Source organism: Trametes versicolor, assembly GCF_000271585.1.
Source record: "Trametes versicolor FP-101664 SS1 unplaced genomic scaffold TRAVEscaffold_12, whole genome shotgun sequence".
In the NCBI taxonomy this organism is placed as follows: Eukaryota; Fungi; Basidiomycota; class Agaricomycetes; order Polyporales; family Polyporaceae; genus Trametes; species Trametes versicolor.
Window position 1 is genome coordinate 130198 of NW_007360332.1, and position 12990 is coordinate 143187.

At 56.7% G+C, this 12990-nt stretch overlaps 5 protein-coding genes across 5 annotated transcripts; 4 read left to right on the forward strand and 1 right to left on the reverse strand.

Annotated features, from left to right (window-relative positions):
• Nucleotides 1-763: 763 nt before the first annotated feature.
• Nucleotides 764-2655, forward strand: TRAVEDRAFT_60745 (aspartic peptidase A1; the record flags this gene model as incomplete). The annotated part of the gene is made up of 12 exons (XM_008045429.1): nt 764-976; nt 1027-1048; nt 1110-1207; nt 1269-1299; nt 1362-1473; nt 1522-1547; nt 1607-1793; nt 1858-1994; nt 2054-2172; nt 2231-2275; nt 2339-2533; nt 2644-2655. 12 exons carry the CDS (start codon nt 764-766, stop codon nt 2653-2655), a joined length of 1197 nt encoding a protein of 398 aa, XP_008043620.1.
• Nucleotides 2656-2741: 86 nt separating this feature from the next.
• On the reverse strand, nt 2742-3417 carry TRAVEDRAFT_31448 (uncharacterized protein). Its single transcript, XM_008045167.1, has 3 exons — nt 3359-3417; nt 2849-3298; nt 2742-2779 (listed from the first exon to the last, which is right to left on the reverse strand). Exon 2 carries the CDS (start codon nt 3208-3210, stop codon nt 2851-2853), a length of 360 nt encoding a protein of 119 aa, XP_008043358.1. The 5' UTR covers nt 3211-3298; nt 3359-3417; the 3' UTR covers nt 2742-2779; nt 2849-2850.
• A 1561-nt stretch (nt 3418-4978) lies between these two features.
• Nucleotides 4979-5673, forward strand: TRAVEDRAFT_31449 (uncharacterized protein). The gene is made up of 2 exons (XM_008045168.1): nt 4979-5046; nt 5107-5673. The coding sequence occupies exon 2, from the start codon at nt 5195-5197 to the stop codon at nt 5552-5554; it is 360 nt and encodes a 119-aa protein (XP_008043359.1). The 5' UTR covers nt 4979-5046; nt 5107-5194; the 3' UTR covers nt 5555-5673.
• Nucleotides 5674-6714: 1041 nt separating this feature from the next.
• On the forward strand, nt 6715-9553 carry TRAVEDRAFT_31450 (uncharacterized protein). The gene is made up of 7 exons (XM_008045169.1): nt 6715-6830; nt 7074-7169; nt 7264-7382; nt 7449-7746; nt 7805-7905; nt 7955-8311; nt 8365-9553. The coding sequence occupies exons 1-7, from the start codon at nt 6761-6763 to the stop codon at nt 9442-9444; spliced, it is 2121 nt and encodes a 706-aa protein (XP_008043360.1). The 5' UTR covers nt 6715-6760; the 3' UTR covers nt 9445-9553.
• A 471-nt stretch (nt 9554-10024) lies between these two features.
• On the forward strand, nt 10025-12470 carry TRAVEDRAFT_52317 (uncharacterized protein; the record flags this gene model as incomplete). Its single annotated transcript, XM_008045252.1, has 5 exons — nt 10025-10258; nt 10310-10544; nt 10602-11615; nt 11673-11857; nt 11922-12470. The coding sequence occupies 5 exons, from the start codon at nt 10025-10027 to the stop codon at nt 12468-12470; spliced, it is 2217 nt and encodes a 738-aa protein (XP_008043443.1).
• Nucleotides 12471-12990: the final 520 nt, after the last annotated feature.

The following is a 12990-nucleotide window of genomic DNA, read 5'->3' on the forward strand; positions in this document are numbered from 1 at the left end:
AATGAACGCTTTGATGTTACTTGCACTGTAGTCTTCGTAGGTAGTATCTAAAAATCGATTGCATGCATGGTTCTTGACTTCTAACGCGAACGATGTGTACGACTCTCGTGATGCTCAACGCTGGATGCTGCTTGCTGGACGTCGATGTGGTCGCGCGACTCATCGTGAACGCGGGGATGGCGATCGGCTGAAGGAGATCGGAGATCGACACTGCGTCACATCGCGCAAACGCCCAGGATCGAGTGGTTGAAGTTCGACCTTCTTCGCTTCGGCTACTATGTTGCAGACGATGAAGCTACGTTATCCTATCCCCTCTCTTCTCGTTCTGACCCTTGCGGCCAGAGATACCCGTATTTGCAAAGCCTGGTTCTCGTCGTTAAATAGGCATCCGGTAGTAGGAAGAGCTTGAATCGCTGGACAGCTGCAGCCTCACCTGGCTCGACTGACAGGATGGGTCTCCTTCTGAGCCCGGACCATGTCGATCGAACGGACTTCTTCACATATTCTGACAGGGTATATAAGGGGACCGATATCGTTACGATGGCCAGGCCTCCCTCCCTCTTCTCCCGCACCCTCCCCTCCCCTTCCCCCGACACCCTTCCCGGCCACAATGTCTACCCACAGCCTATTCATTCTTTTACTCACAGTCACTCTTTCAGCTTCGTCCTCTCCAATCCCTCCACTCGGTGCTGGGCCGTTCTCAACGCTCTCCAACACGGGCCTCTCGTCATCCAACGCGATACTCTCCCCCAATGTTCTGAGCATGGCCTCAAGGCCGCGGATGATGCTCCCGCTAGCCAAACGGGTCAACAGCACAGGCTCCGCCAATATTGTCAAGTTCGACCAGGATCGCGCGAGGGCTACGAGGCAGCGCTCTCAAGCAAGCGACGCGACAGGTCCTGCGGGAGGCAGTTTCGCTGTCGGGCAGGCTTTCAACGACGTCGCAATTTCTCAAGCTGTTAGCTACGTCGTCGAGGTACGTGTGCTTGAAACGTTAGATTGTTTAGGTCTAACTGCTTTACCTAGGTTCTCGTTGGCTCAACTCCATGTGAGTATCTGTCCAGCTGCTCTAATCTGTATAGTACTGATTGACAGCTCAACGAGAAAAGATTCACTCCTGGTAGACACGGGTAGCTCGAACACCTGGGTGGGTGCGGGGAAGCCATTCGTACCTTCTGCATCTACTAGGCCGACGGGAGACATCGTCGTAAGTGCGCTTGATTTACCGCCTCAGGAGACGTGCCTGAACCCCCTTCGCTTTCTGCCAGTCTGTTACCTACGGAAGTGGATCTTTTACGGGTATGTTGAGTTGCACACGCTCCTCGTTTCCAATAACAAATGACACCAATCAATAATTCCAGGCTTTGAGGTCATCGAAAATGTCACTCTGGCCGATGGTCTCAATCTTCCGAGTCAGTCTATAGGCGTAGCAGCGCAAGCCATGGGATTCGATGGGGTGGACGGTATCCTTGGGTGAGACTTCTCACCTGTCAGTGCGGAGCCACACTGACTTCCATATAGCGTCGGGCCGCAAGACTTGACCTGTGGTACGTGACTGATCAGTCTTCGCAACCTTCCATTCAGTTCTGATATCCTGCGTGCATAGGGACGCTTATCAACAATCCGAAGAAATGCTTGTCCACCGTGACCGATACTGCGTGGGACTTGGGTCTTCTTGACAGCTACGAACTTGGCATCTCCTTCAGCCCTTCACAGTACGTGGATCAGAAGAACGGCGAGATGACTTTTGGGGGCGTCGATCGTTCAAAATTCGACGGAGATCTTAGTTATGTGTAAGCATTGCACTCAGTGTCTGCGGTAATGCGAGTAACGTCCTCTGACCGCGGTGATGGTTAGGCCCCTTACCACCGTCTCGCCGGCCAGCCATTTCGTTGGTTACGACCAGTCGATCAGGTATGGCGACATGGGAAGTGTCCTTGATACCGCTGCGGGTATCCTTGACACAGGCACTACGCTCATTTTGATTGCCTCGGGTACGTTACCTCTGAACGAGGCCCTTCAAAAAACTTATTACTATCTTACCTGTTTCTAGATGCGTTCCAGAGATATCAGGACTTCACCGGAGCCAAGGCGGATGACGACACCGGACTTCTGAGCATCACGCAAGAACAATACGGAAATCTTCAAAACCTGTATTTCAAGATCGGAGATGTGGGTTGACCAGGACGCCTGTCGCATAGAGAAGTCACTCACCTATCACGACTGGCAGATCGACTATGCGTTGACTCCGGATGCCCAGATATGGCCGCGCGCGGTACGTAGAAGTCTTACCGTTGTCGCTGCCACACGCTCACTCTCAGCTATCTTCGTCCAACAGCTCAATGCCGACATCGGCGGAGCGGAGGACGGCATATACCTCATCGTCGCTGACCTGCAGAGCGACTCCGGGAGAGGACTCGATTTCATCAACGGGATGTCGTTCCTTGAGAGGTACTATGCTGTGTACGACATCGCTAATTCGCGGATCGGCCTCGCGAAAACTCACCACACCGACGACGAGACGAACCACTTAGTCCCAGACGGCGAGGATCAGGACAGGGTTGTCCCCGTTTAGTTCTGATTTGTGGTTGACTATGTATCGGCCTACTTGGAGCGTCGTCGCAGTTGAAGCAATCTATGGAGGATTCACAGTAACGCGTCGCGTGGAGTCGTGCGGTACCGGGAGCGATCAAACCGACTTTTCTGGCCAAAAGGTAGGCATTATAATCCAAACGCATCCAACACAACATCACGAGCAACATAAGACCCAAACAACCCCGGCCGCAAAATCCCCTTCAACTACTCCCTCCCGTCCGTAACTCCCCTTTCCCCCTTCGCCCCTTTGCCTGCTCACTCGCAGTTACAGAACCCGACATCAAGGCGCGCCGAGTTCCCGTTGAAGTCGAAGTTGTAGATCCCGCCGTCCTTGTGCCCGTAGCACTGGTCGATCACCTGCTGGAACCCGTCCCAGCACTCCTGCTGCGTCGCAAACTGCCCGTCGAGCGTGACGTGCGCCCAGCCCCAGCTGATTCCGCCCGCGTGCGACCAGTCGCTGCCGCCGCAGAAGGTCTGGCGGGCGGACTCGACGCTGTCGTGCGTCTCGCAGTTCTTGCAGCCAGACTGGGAGTAGCAGGTGGCTGCGAGGGCGGTGGGCGCGGCGGACGCGAGGGTGAGGGCGAGGGTGGTGAGGGCGGCGAAGTTGAGCTGCATGGTGGTGATGATGAGGAGAGCTGTGGATGGGGCTCTTGTCAGTGCTGACCGATGTGCGGCTCGATGCTCGGGACGTACTGGTTTGTAGGTGAGTGGTTTAGTTGGTGTGAGAGCGAAAGACTGCTGACTCGAGTGCTTGGTGCTGAAGACGAGGGTCATCCTCGACCTGCTTATATGCACTCCCTGAGCGTCAGGATCCAGCTCTCGCCGGCATTGCATGTTCCACGCACGTTCGGGCGTCGGGCGTGTCCTCGGGATGCACTCCACCCGCACAACCCGCCCCGAGTTGTTTCTCACTATCCGAACACAACAACGCGCTCATCGTTCTTACAGACATCCCCTCCGCGCTTTCCACGCAACAAATAGCGTACACAAGACGCTCTCGCAGTGCTTCTCACCCGCCTAGAATCACACCAGACTCAATCTGGCCGCTGGAACAACGGCGTCGCACAACCACATGAGCGTTACACCCGACACAATTTCACTTGCGACGCGCTGTTCTGGGCGATTCGCTCTGCAAGAATGCACTACCCTGGAGGAACATCGGCACGCCCGCCGTCGCGCTGTCATCGCGTCGTACGTACTGACGGTCTCAATGTTGACTCGTGGAGGCGCTTTGGTCCAGCTCATTCGTATTTTCTTTGCACCGTTAGGTGGCCGACGGTCTGTTGACTATGTTGTCTCCGAGTCCGAGCCCGAAGCCTTACGCCCGAAGCCATGTAGTTGTGTGTCTTGGGAGCCTCGCCTGAAGTGGGCCTGCTATACAGCGCTCAATCAACAGCTTGGCAAACATTCCCTCGAAACCCCCGGCAACGGTCAATATGCCAGTGCCCCGGATTGCAAGCGCTGTCGTGGGCGATACAATGAACGCCCGCAGTAATGTGTCTCGACAGATCACCAGTGGCTCTTGCACAGCATCACCCCGACTCGTCCATGGTCCGTTGCTCGAGAATTTCTAGAGACATAAGCTCCAGTATAGGGTGCCCGACGCGCGGGGGTCATCAGAAAATATATACTATTTACCCGGTACGGCCACTAGTTCTTTCTTAAACCATCAAGCTGCGATCGCCTTTGAAAGAGCAACAAACAGGAATGTCGAAATAATACGCGTTGTACGCAGTGAGATCAACATTCACCATCGGTGGAGAATATCATCCTGCCCGACAGCGGCGGGCCCCGCATGCAATATTGCCCACCACATTTCAACACCAACATGTCTGTGCAATGGAAGATTCCAGTCGTGTTCACCGGACCTAAGTGGCGCCCCATACTCTAGCATCTCGGAGGATGCGGGAGCAATAACTAGCCGCCTACGCGTTAAACTCCGGACAAAGCGTGGACACACAGGAAGCGCCTCGGAGCGGGGCAAAATACCAGTTAACCTTTGTAGGTCTGGGCCGTCGGCCTCGCTCCCGGGCAGCCGCTGGTGTGTCCTGTTCACCGAGCCTCGGGGAAGGCCACCCGACCCTGATGCGCGCACTGCTTGTGGTCGGGATAGAACGGAGCACTGAGCGAGCGGGGTTGTGTGGTGAGATGTTGACCACACCTATTTGTTTTTGTCCGTACGCACGGGTGTCAGGAGACACAGCTAGCGACGGGTGTACGAGAAGGTCGGGGGACCGCTCCTGGGCACGGTATGCTTCTGCGGATTGTGTGTCAGTGGTACGCGCACACACTCGGGCCGACCATTGGAAACAGTACTAGGCGGGTTGTACGGGCTAGAGGTCCACAGAGAGTACGCCCGACACCCGAACGTGCGTGAAACCTGCAAGGCCATCGAGAGCTGGATCCTGACGCTCAGGGAGTGCATATAAGCAGGTCGAGGATGACCCTCGTCTTCAGCACCAAGCACTCGAGTCAGCAGATTATCGCTCTCACACCAACTAAATCACTCACCTACAAACCAGTACGTCCCGAGCATCGAGCCGCACATCGGTCAGCACTGACAAGAGCCCCATCCACAGCTCTCCTCATCATCACCGCCATGCAGCTCAACTTCGCCGCCCTCACCACCCTCGCCCTCGCCCTCGCGTCCGCCGCGCCCTCGGCGCTCGCAGCCACCTGCTACTCCCAGTCCGGCTGCAAGAACTGCGAGTCCCACGACAGCGTCGAGTCCGCCCGCCAGACCTTCTGCGGCGGCAGCGACTGGTCGCACTCGGGCGGGATCAGCTGGGGCTGGGCGCACGTCACGCTCGACGGGCAGTTCGCGACGCAGCAGGAGTGCTGGGACGGGTTCCAGCAGGTGATCGACCAGTGCTACGGGCACAAGGACGGCGGGATCTACAACTTTGACTTTAACGGGAACTCGGCCCGCCTCGATGTTGGATTCTGCAACTGCGAGTGAGCGGCGCGCGGGCTCGCTCGGCTGGAAGGGAGGGAGGGCGAAATGTGGGGGCACGGGAGCTTGAAGGGGGTTCTGCGGATTGGGGTTGTCTGGGTCTTATGTTGCTCGTGATGTCGTGTCGAATGCATTGAGTCGGAGTATAGTGCCTACCTTTTGGCGAAAGTTATCGGTGCAATCGTGTCGTTTGGCTTGGCCGTACGGCTTGCTAGCCGCTATCCAGCGGTCAGCTCCCCGTGACAATCCGGCGCGTTCATGGAGCAGGCAATTCGCTCATGATCAGGTGGCGTACACGAGGCCTGGGCGGCGATACTGCCAGTTTACGCGGTGGATGCACCACTGCCCGATGTTTTATGGCTGGCGGTCTAAAGACCTCCTGTGTGTCACTTTGTGGATCTTGATGTGTCCTAGAAGACATGGAGTTCTGATTTATACATGGAACAAAACAAGGTTTGGAGCCGCACCTTGTATCGCGATCAGGGAGTTAAAATACTAGTATTGATATTCTGGCGTCCCTTTCGCTGATCTGTGACTTATGCCGATGTTGTTGGACCGCGATTTAAACGATAGAAGAGAACATTGAAATCCTTTGAAAACCATGATCAACTGGATAGCGTAGCACTTGAAGGAACAGAGAAGAAACAATATGGGCAGCGCGGCTCGGAGTTAGCCACAGTTTGCGGTGACGTCGATTATTGAGGCACAAAAGCCACGTGGCTATAATGACGGGCGCTTGGCGCACGCCCAAGCGCTCCGTGAAGCTTGATGGCGGCAGCCAGGCGAAAACACGCTCCTCTCCCTTCACCGTTCTCTCTTCCTGCCACGACGACCCCGCCACGACGACCATCGGACCCTCGCATCCCAGGAGACCTCGGCCTCATCCACCGCATCCATTCCTCTCTTAGAGATCTCACACAGCAATAGCACACTGGAATCCGGAACCTTACACCCGCGGAACAGACGCCTCCACCTCCGGCTCTCATCCCCGCACACAGCAATCGATCCAAGGAAAGCTACATCGGATCCTCTAGCTTCGCCATAGTGACTACTTGTGCTTCACACCACCCCCTCGAATAACGCGGCCTCAACAGTTCCGTTCGTAGAGAACGCGGCTTTCCCGGACAAGCCCACACACGCTATCGGCTTCTCATCTTCCGCGGGTCCCGGAGTCGCCATTTGCGCATACACACCCTCTACAATTTTACCGGGATGCACGCGCTACCAAAGGAGGTCTTTGGGATTGTGTACATCATCGACACTGCCCAACAGTTTTGGTCAGGTGCGTGTTCATCCTTCATGACTCTCCAGAAGAAGCGGGCGCACCACTTCATGCAGTGGGGACGTTGGCACACCCGACGCATGGCATCATGTATGACGGGTTTTACGATTGTGTTGCCTACCCTGCGTCTTGCGAGTCGAGAAGTATACCTATACCGCACCGATCTACCGCCCTTTGCACGTCCCTACGCCCCAGTTCATGCACGTTCACTGTCGTACTGCAGCTGATCATAGTCCTTGATAGAATTGGACGATATACTGAGACTACCGGAGGACTGCACCCTCTCCAGACTCGACGCCACCTTGCGGCGGTACGCGTCCTTCTGCGCGGCATACCATGGTGCGTGCCGGACTTACCGTGGTGCGCGCTCCGTAGCTCACGTCAGATATCTTTGGCGTGTGATTTGTGCGGCCCGTGGAAAATGATCAAACAGAACAGTACCTGCAAAGCCCTATGCAGCTCGAACATGCATGCGATAAACTGCTAGCCTCGGAGCTATTCGCTTTTCACAGCGAACGCCTGAGCGAGTTATTGACCGGCGACGCGCAGACGGTATGTGTTGGAACAGGCCTCTGCTTTTGCTTCCTTTTTTTATAGACTAATCTCCCGGCTCCGTAGAACACCGACCCACATCTAGAGATGATCCTGTACAGCATCATGCTCTCATGGGGTCGCCGGAAACCCGCTTTTCTGCGCTCACAGAAACGCTGGCAGCCACTTCTCCCTCTACTTATGGACCACATCCGGCTCGACGTCGACCCGGAAGTAGAGGACGGCTTCTACGGTGCAGGCACAGACTCAAACTCTGGTGCGGAACGCGCTATTGAGGTGCCTATCGAGGCGAAACTGAGATCACTCTCGGTAAGGCTTCTATATGAAGTCTGTAGAGTGCAGAAGATGTCAATACCCGATCTTCGTGAGTCTATGTGCCTTGCGTCCGGTCGAACTCCGCGTGGCTAAGCGCGTAATCGCAGGAATATTCGACGACGATTTCATAGATTACCTTTACGACCTCGTCGAACAGACACGCACAATGCAGGACGAGTCTTTCAATTATTCAGTGATCAAACTCCTTGTAAGCTCTATTCAATTCGCTGTATACCACACGCTCTAACACAACACAGGTCGCACTGAACGAGCAATTCATGGTCGCGTCTCTGCAGCCTCATACCCCGTTATCGCAGGGCGGATTGGCGCAACAGCAAGCGGAGTCGCGAAGTCCGGAACACGCGAACCGGGTGCTGCGCGTGCTCATGCTCCGAGCTTCGACGAGCCCTACGTTCGGCGAGAACCTGATCTTCATGTTGAATCGGGCCAACCGGACCGCGGAGGATCTCTGCATGCAGCTCCTCGTGTTGAAGCTGCTCTACCTGCTTTTCACGACGAAGGGCATGGCGGAGTACTTCTACACCAACGACCTGTGTGTACTCGTGGATGTATTTCTTCGCGAGATCGGCGATATCGACGAGGAGAACGAGTCGGTGGGTGCATTCCATCAGTCATATTCGCCATGATATTGATCGGGCGCCTCCAGTTGCGACATACATACCTACGCGTCCTCCACCCACTCCTCACCAAGACGCAGCTGCGGAACATGCCTTACAAACGCCCACAAATCGTGCGCACGCTCGAGAACTTAGTCGAGAACGAGTCCATTCGCGACATCGATCCCACCACGAAGCGCCTCGTCGATCGCTGTCTAAGCGGCGAGTGGTGCGTCCAGTTCCGCAAGTCCGCAACTGCGAGGACAGCGGAGCAGCGCAAGTTTAGCATGTGGGACGGGGACATACAGCGCGGCGATAGCCCAGGGCTGGACGCGGTTTCCGCCGCTCCAGCGCCTCACTCCGCGGGGCCGATGTCTGGAGCGGGCGGCATGAAGCCACAACTGGACCGGATGGGCTCACTGCGCGGAAAGAACGGGAAGACAAGCCGCAGCGCGGAGCACCTCCCACTCCCCGCGGCCTCATCCTCGTCCGCCCAGAAGCCACGCCCTAGCCAGCCATCACATCCACATCCACACTCGCGCGCAGACGAGCCGCCATACAAGGTGTCCGCGCGCGCGGTGTCAGTACACGCGGTCCGCCACGGCAGCGGGGACAGCGGCGGGAGCCTCCCACGCGTTGCGGCGGCGACGACGCACTCTAGCGCCGCCGCGGTGAAGCACCGCTTCCGTGCGGGCTCGTTCGACGTCGAGGGCACGACGAGCAGCTTCTCGTCCTTGTCGCTACAGCCGGATCCGCTCGCCGCACACCACCTCCTCGACGACACGGCGCCGTACGTGGACGAGCCCGCGGGCGGCTCCCCACCCGAGATCCGCGTCCTCTCCCCAACGTCCCCGGGGCAGGCTGGATTGCTCTCACCGACGGACCGCTCATTCGCATTCGCGGCGTCTGCGCCGAGCTCTGCATCGTCGTCGAGCACGTCGCTCGGCTCGTCCGCAACAGTACCGTCGCCGCAACGACGAGCTGCGCCGCCGCCGCCCGTGAAGAAGCGACGAAAGCCGCCAGCGGTGCCGGCGGGGCGCGGGGCGAGCCCGTTGAGTGCGCTGGCCGCGTCGTCGCAGCCGAACTTGGCTGTGCTTTCGGCGGGTGCGCGGAAGGCGTCTGGGTTGTAGGGCCGGTGCGAAGGAAACGCAGGTAGGAGGGATCGCAAGGCGCTAGCTTTGCACGCAGGCGTTGTGGGTACCAGTCTTATTGACATACGATATCACATTCGCCACTTTTCTTTCTGCTGGGTTCAAGCGTGAGTGTTGTGGTACGAGGCACTTTTACGCTGCCTCGTACGTGAGTGAGTGAGGAGATTAGTGGGAAGAGTCCAGAATGACCATGCCCGAGGGAAGATCGCTGTATCTAGCTGACTGAGACGTGAACCTCGACGCCCGGGGCCCGAGGACCGAAGGAGCAAGCTACGGCATAAGGTGATACATGCTCATTCATGTTTCCGACGGCGTAAGCTAAACGACCACTCTTCAACACAGATACGAGTTCACCCATGTGCAATACCTGCGCACTTCTCATCGTCTGTATGAAGACCATGGCACTGGAGTTTGGGCAGCGCTGCTGCTCAAGCCCACGACACACGAACCCGGCGGGAATGAACATGGCGGGAATTCGAAGCCGTTCCTACCTCATGGAGCGCCGGTCCCACCGCCTAACCGAGCACGCGTATTCCAGCTCGAATCTAACCGGCCATCCATGAGGATGGTTGCTATGCAGGCCGACAAGAGCTTGAACTGCTTCCCTCACGAGTGTCAGATAGTCGCAAACGTCGCGAACAAGATGTGTCGCTGCGTCACCCTACCCGTCGGGGAGTGGCTGCATATATGCTTTCCCGGCGACCCTCTCCCGCTCGAGCTGGTGTACACAGACTTCAGACCCTTCTCTGACATCGAGCTCCGATCCGGGGAAAGGGCCATGTATACAAGTTTGGTACGTACCACGACTCTTGGGGATCGCTAGATTGACGTAGGGTTGGCGCAGTGTAACGGGTTCAACGATCTCTTCAGGAAACTCGACGCCAGGGAGTACTCGATGGGGATCGTGGACGACATTCCCAGCCAGGCCGACGCAGCGTCCGCCGAGAAACGGGATGGGCTCCCTCGGAATGCTCTGTTGGCTCTGTACTCCATGCAAAACGCCGCTCGCGCGGGACACCCATCTCCCGTCTCGTCATCGTCAACGGCAGACTCGGGATCCCAGTACCCCGTTCAGCAAGGTAGCGCTTGATATATGTGACCATTCGCGCGCGAGCTAACACCGACCCTTTTGTTAGAGAGCCATTCTCCTCACGAGTCGCGCTTGCAGGCTACAGCCGTCTGGGCGTGGGCGGAACTCTTGGTTGACGTGAAGAACAGACGAGCTTCGGCGCCTTCAGTGTTCTTCGACCTCATCGATTCGTCCAAAGACGCATCCTCGGTAGCCTCCGACAGACTCCAGCACTGGGATGAAGTCGCCGAGCACGCGACGGAGATGTGCTTCCGTCAGCATCGAACGTCCATGCCCATGATTACCGTCTACCACGACTATGCTCGGCTTCTCAGATTCGGCCCCGCCGGAGTCATCCTTTCGGAGCCATTCAACTACATCGAGGACCCCGAGCCTTTCTGCACCTTTCTCTTCCGTTACTTGCGCGCGAGCCGTCAAACGCGCGGGTTTGACCCGACAGCAACTCTAGCTTCGCGTGACGAGCTTGAGATATTCACGAAGCTGACCGATAATCAGACGTTGCCAGTCCATGTCAGGGACACCTTGAGGATAGCGGTTACCCCTGGCTGGCCACTTCACAAGCTCTCCTACCAGGCACCGTGGTCCGCGGACGGAACATCTCCCGTCCGCCCAGAAACACCGAGGTCCATACGCGAGTTCCTGGTAGGGAGACCTTCCTACAGGAGCCACTCCATGATGGGGAATGGAACTCGGGCCTTCGTCGCCTACGATCTTGAGCGCAGGACCGTCGTCTTCATCAAGGACTACTGGAGGCTAGATTTGGGGCCCGACTACTTAACGGAGCGTGAAGTCTACTTGGAGCTGTCGAAGGACTTTTTGACGCGGCCCTTGCACGTACCAACTCTCCTTGGAGGCGGCGACGTCTTCGACGCGCGCATGGAGACCCAACGGTCACTGGCTCACGCTGTCGTTGCGGCATCACGGTCTGGACATGTCGACCGTGACGGCGTATGCCCGGGTAGAGTGCACACACGGCTTGTATTCAAGGAAGTGTGTCGTCCCCTAGAATCATTCAAGGACGCCCGCGAGCTGGCTTCCGTTGTACATGACGCTCTCCTAGGTTTGATGCTGTATTCCATGTTATTTCCGCTCCTTACTGACGAGGATCCGTTCACAGCCCACAAGCACGCTTGGAAGGAACATGGGATTCTCCATTGCGACATCAGCGCCGGGAACATCCTCATTTTGGATACCGCCAATGACGGTGCTATGATGCGATCAGTTGGTCTATTGTGCGATTGGGACCTTGCGAAGAGAAGGGTCCATATCGCGCACCCAGAGATGTCGCAGCCGACCCGCTTGGTACGATACAATGTGCTTCTCTCAGTCCCCTTTAGAGCATGATGCTGATCCATACGGTACATAGGGAGCCTGGCCGTTCATGGCTGCTGCTCTGCAGTGGTATCCTCGAAAGCCCCACTTGCTTTCTGACGATCTGGAGTCCGCCTATCATACCCTAAACTGGTGTACGCTCAAGTACCTCCCACACGGATCCACCGATATGGCGTGTCTTCCCCAAGAGATGAACACCATCTACAAACTAGCGTTACCAGATGGTCGAGGCAGCAGCTTGAAGTTCAGGAGCGTCCAGAATGGGTACCCGTTTGTTTTCGACCTCGAATGCAGCCCAAATCACCCCTTTCTAGAGCTCCTTACGCGCCTCGGTCACATCTGCCAGGAACATTACACGCATTTCCCGCCCAAACTCGTTGAGCAGGACGCGATCGAGGGAAACTTCGAATTTCCTGGGGACCCAGACGACGATTGTCCCCCTCCGGACCACCAGCATTTGTATGGTTATGGCGCCATCTTGGACGCGTTCTCCGCCGCGCTTCAGCAGAGCGAGTGGCCCGAGATCCCGAAGCTTCCGGACCAAGTCCCAGACTCGACACCCTGCTCGAAGGTCCATCGTTGAAATTGGGTCGTTCTGGTGAGTGCTTGGAGAGATCCAGGCATGTAGGGCACCCCCTGTTGATGGTGTTAGAGTGGTGGCGAAGGAGAGGGATTCTAGCTTGAACTCCAAGGTACTGGTCTGACTTCATTGTCGGCGCACGTAGATAGTCGCGGTCTCCACTGTTTCTCGGCATAGATGTATCCGCCCACGAGCGTACTTTGTTCATCGCATAACTGTTGTCGTCTGTATCACCATCAACGTTCGCGCATTGCTATCCGCAATGGGAACCTCCTTTGCTCTACCCCCATGCCTATATTTAGCCATGCATCCGCGTACTCGAAGACATGCCGACGCGACCGTCCCTTCATAGATTTTGGCATCGAATCCGATGCCATCTACCCATCCGCGTTGTCCAACCATGATGCCTGTGATGAATGCTATGCGATTTCGGAGCATTCATCAATCAAACCTTCGGGCGAGGTAGTTTATCTTCAGCACCAGTGTGAAGCTGTCGGCCGATTCTCGCGATGATGAGATATTC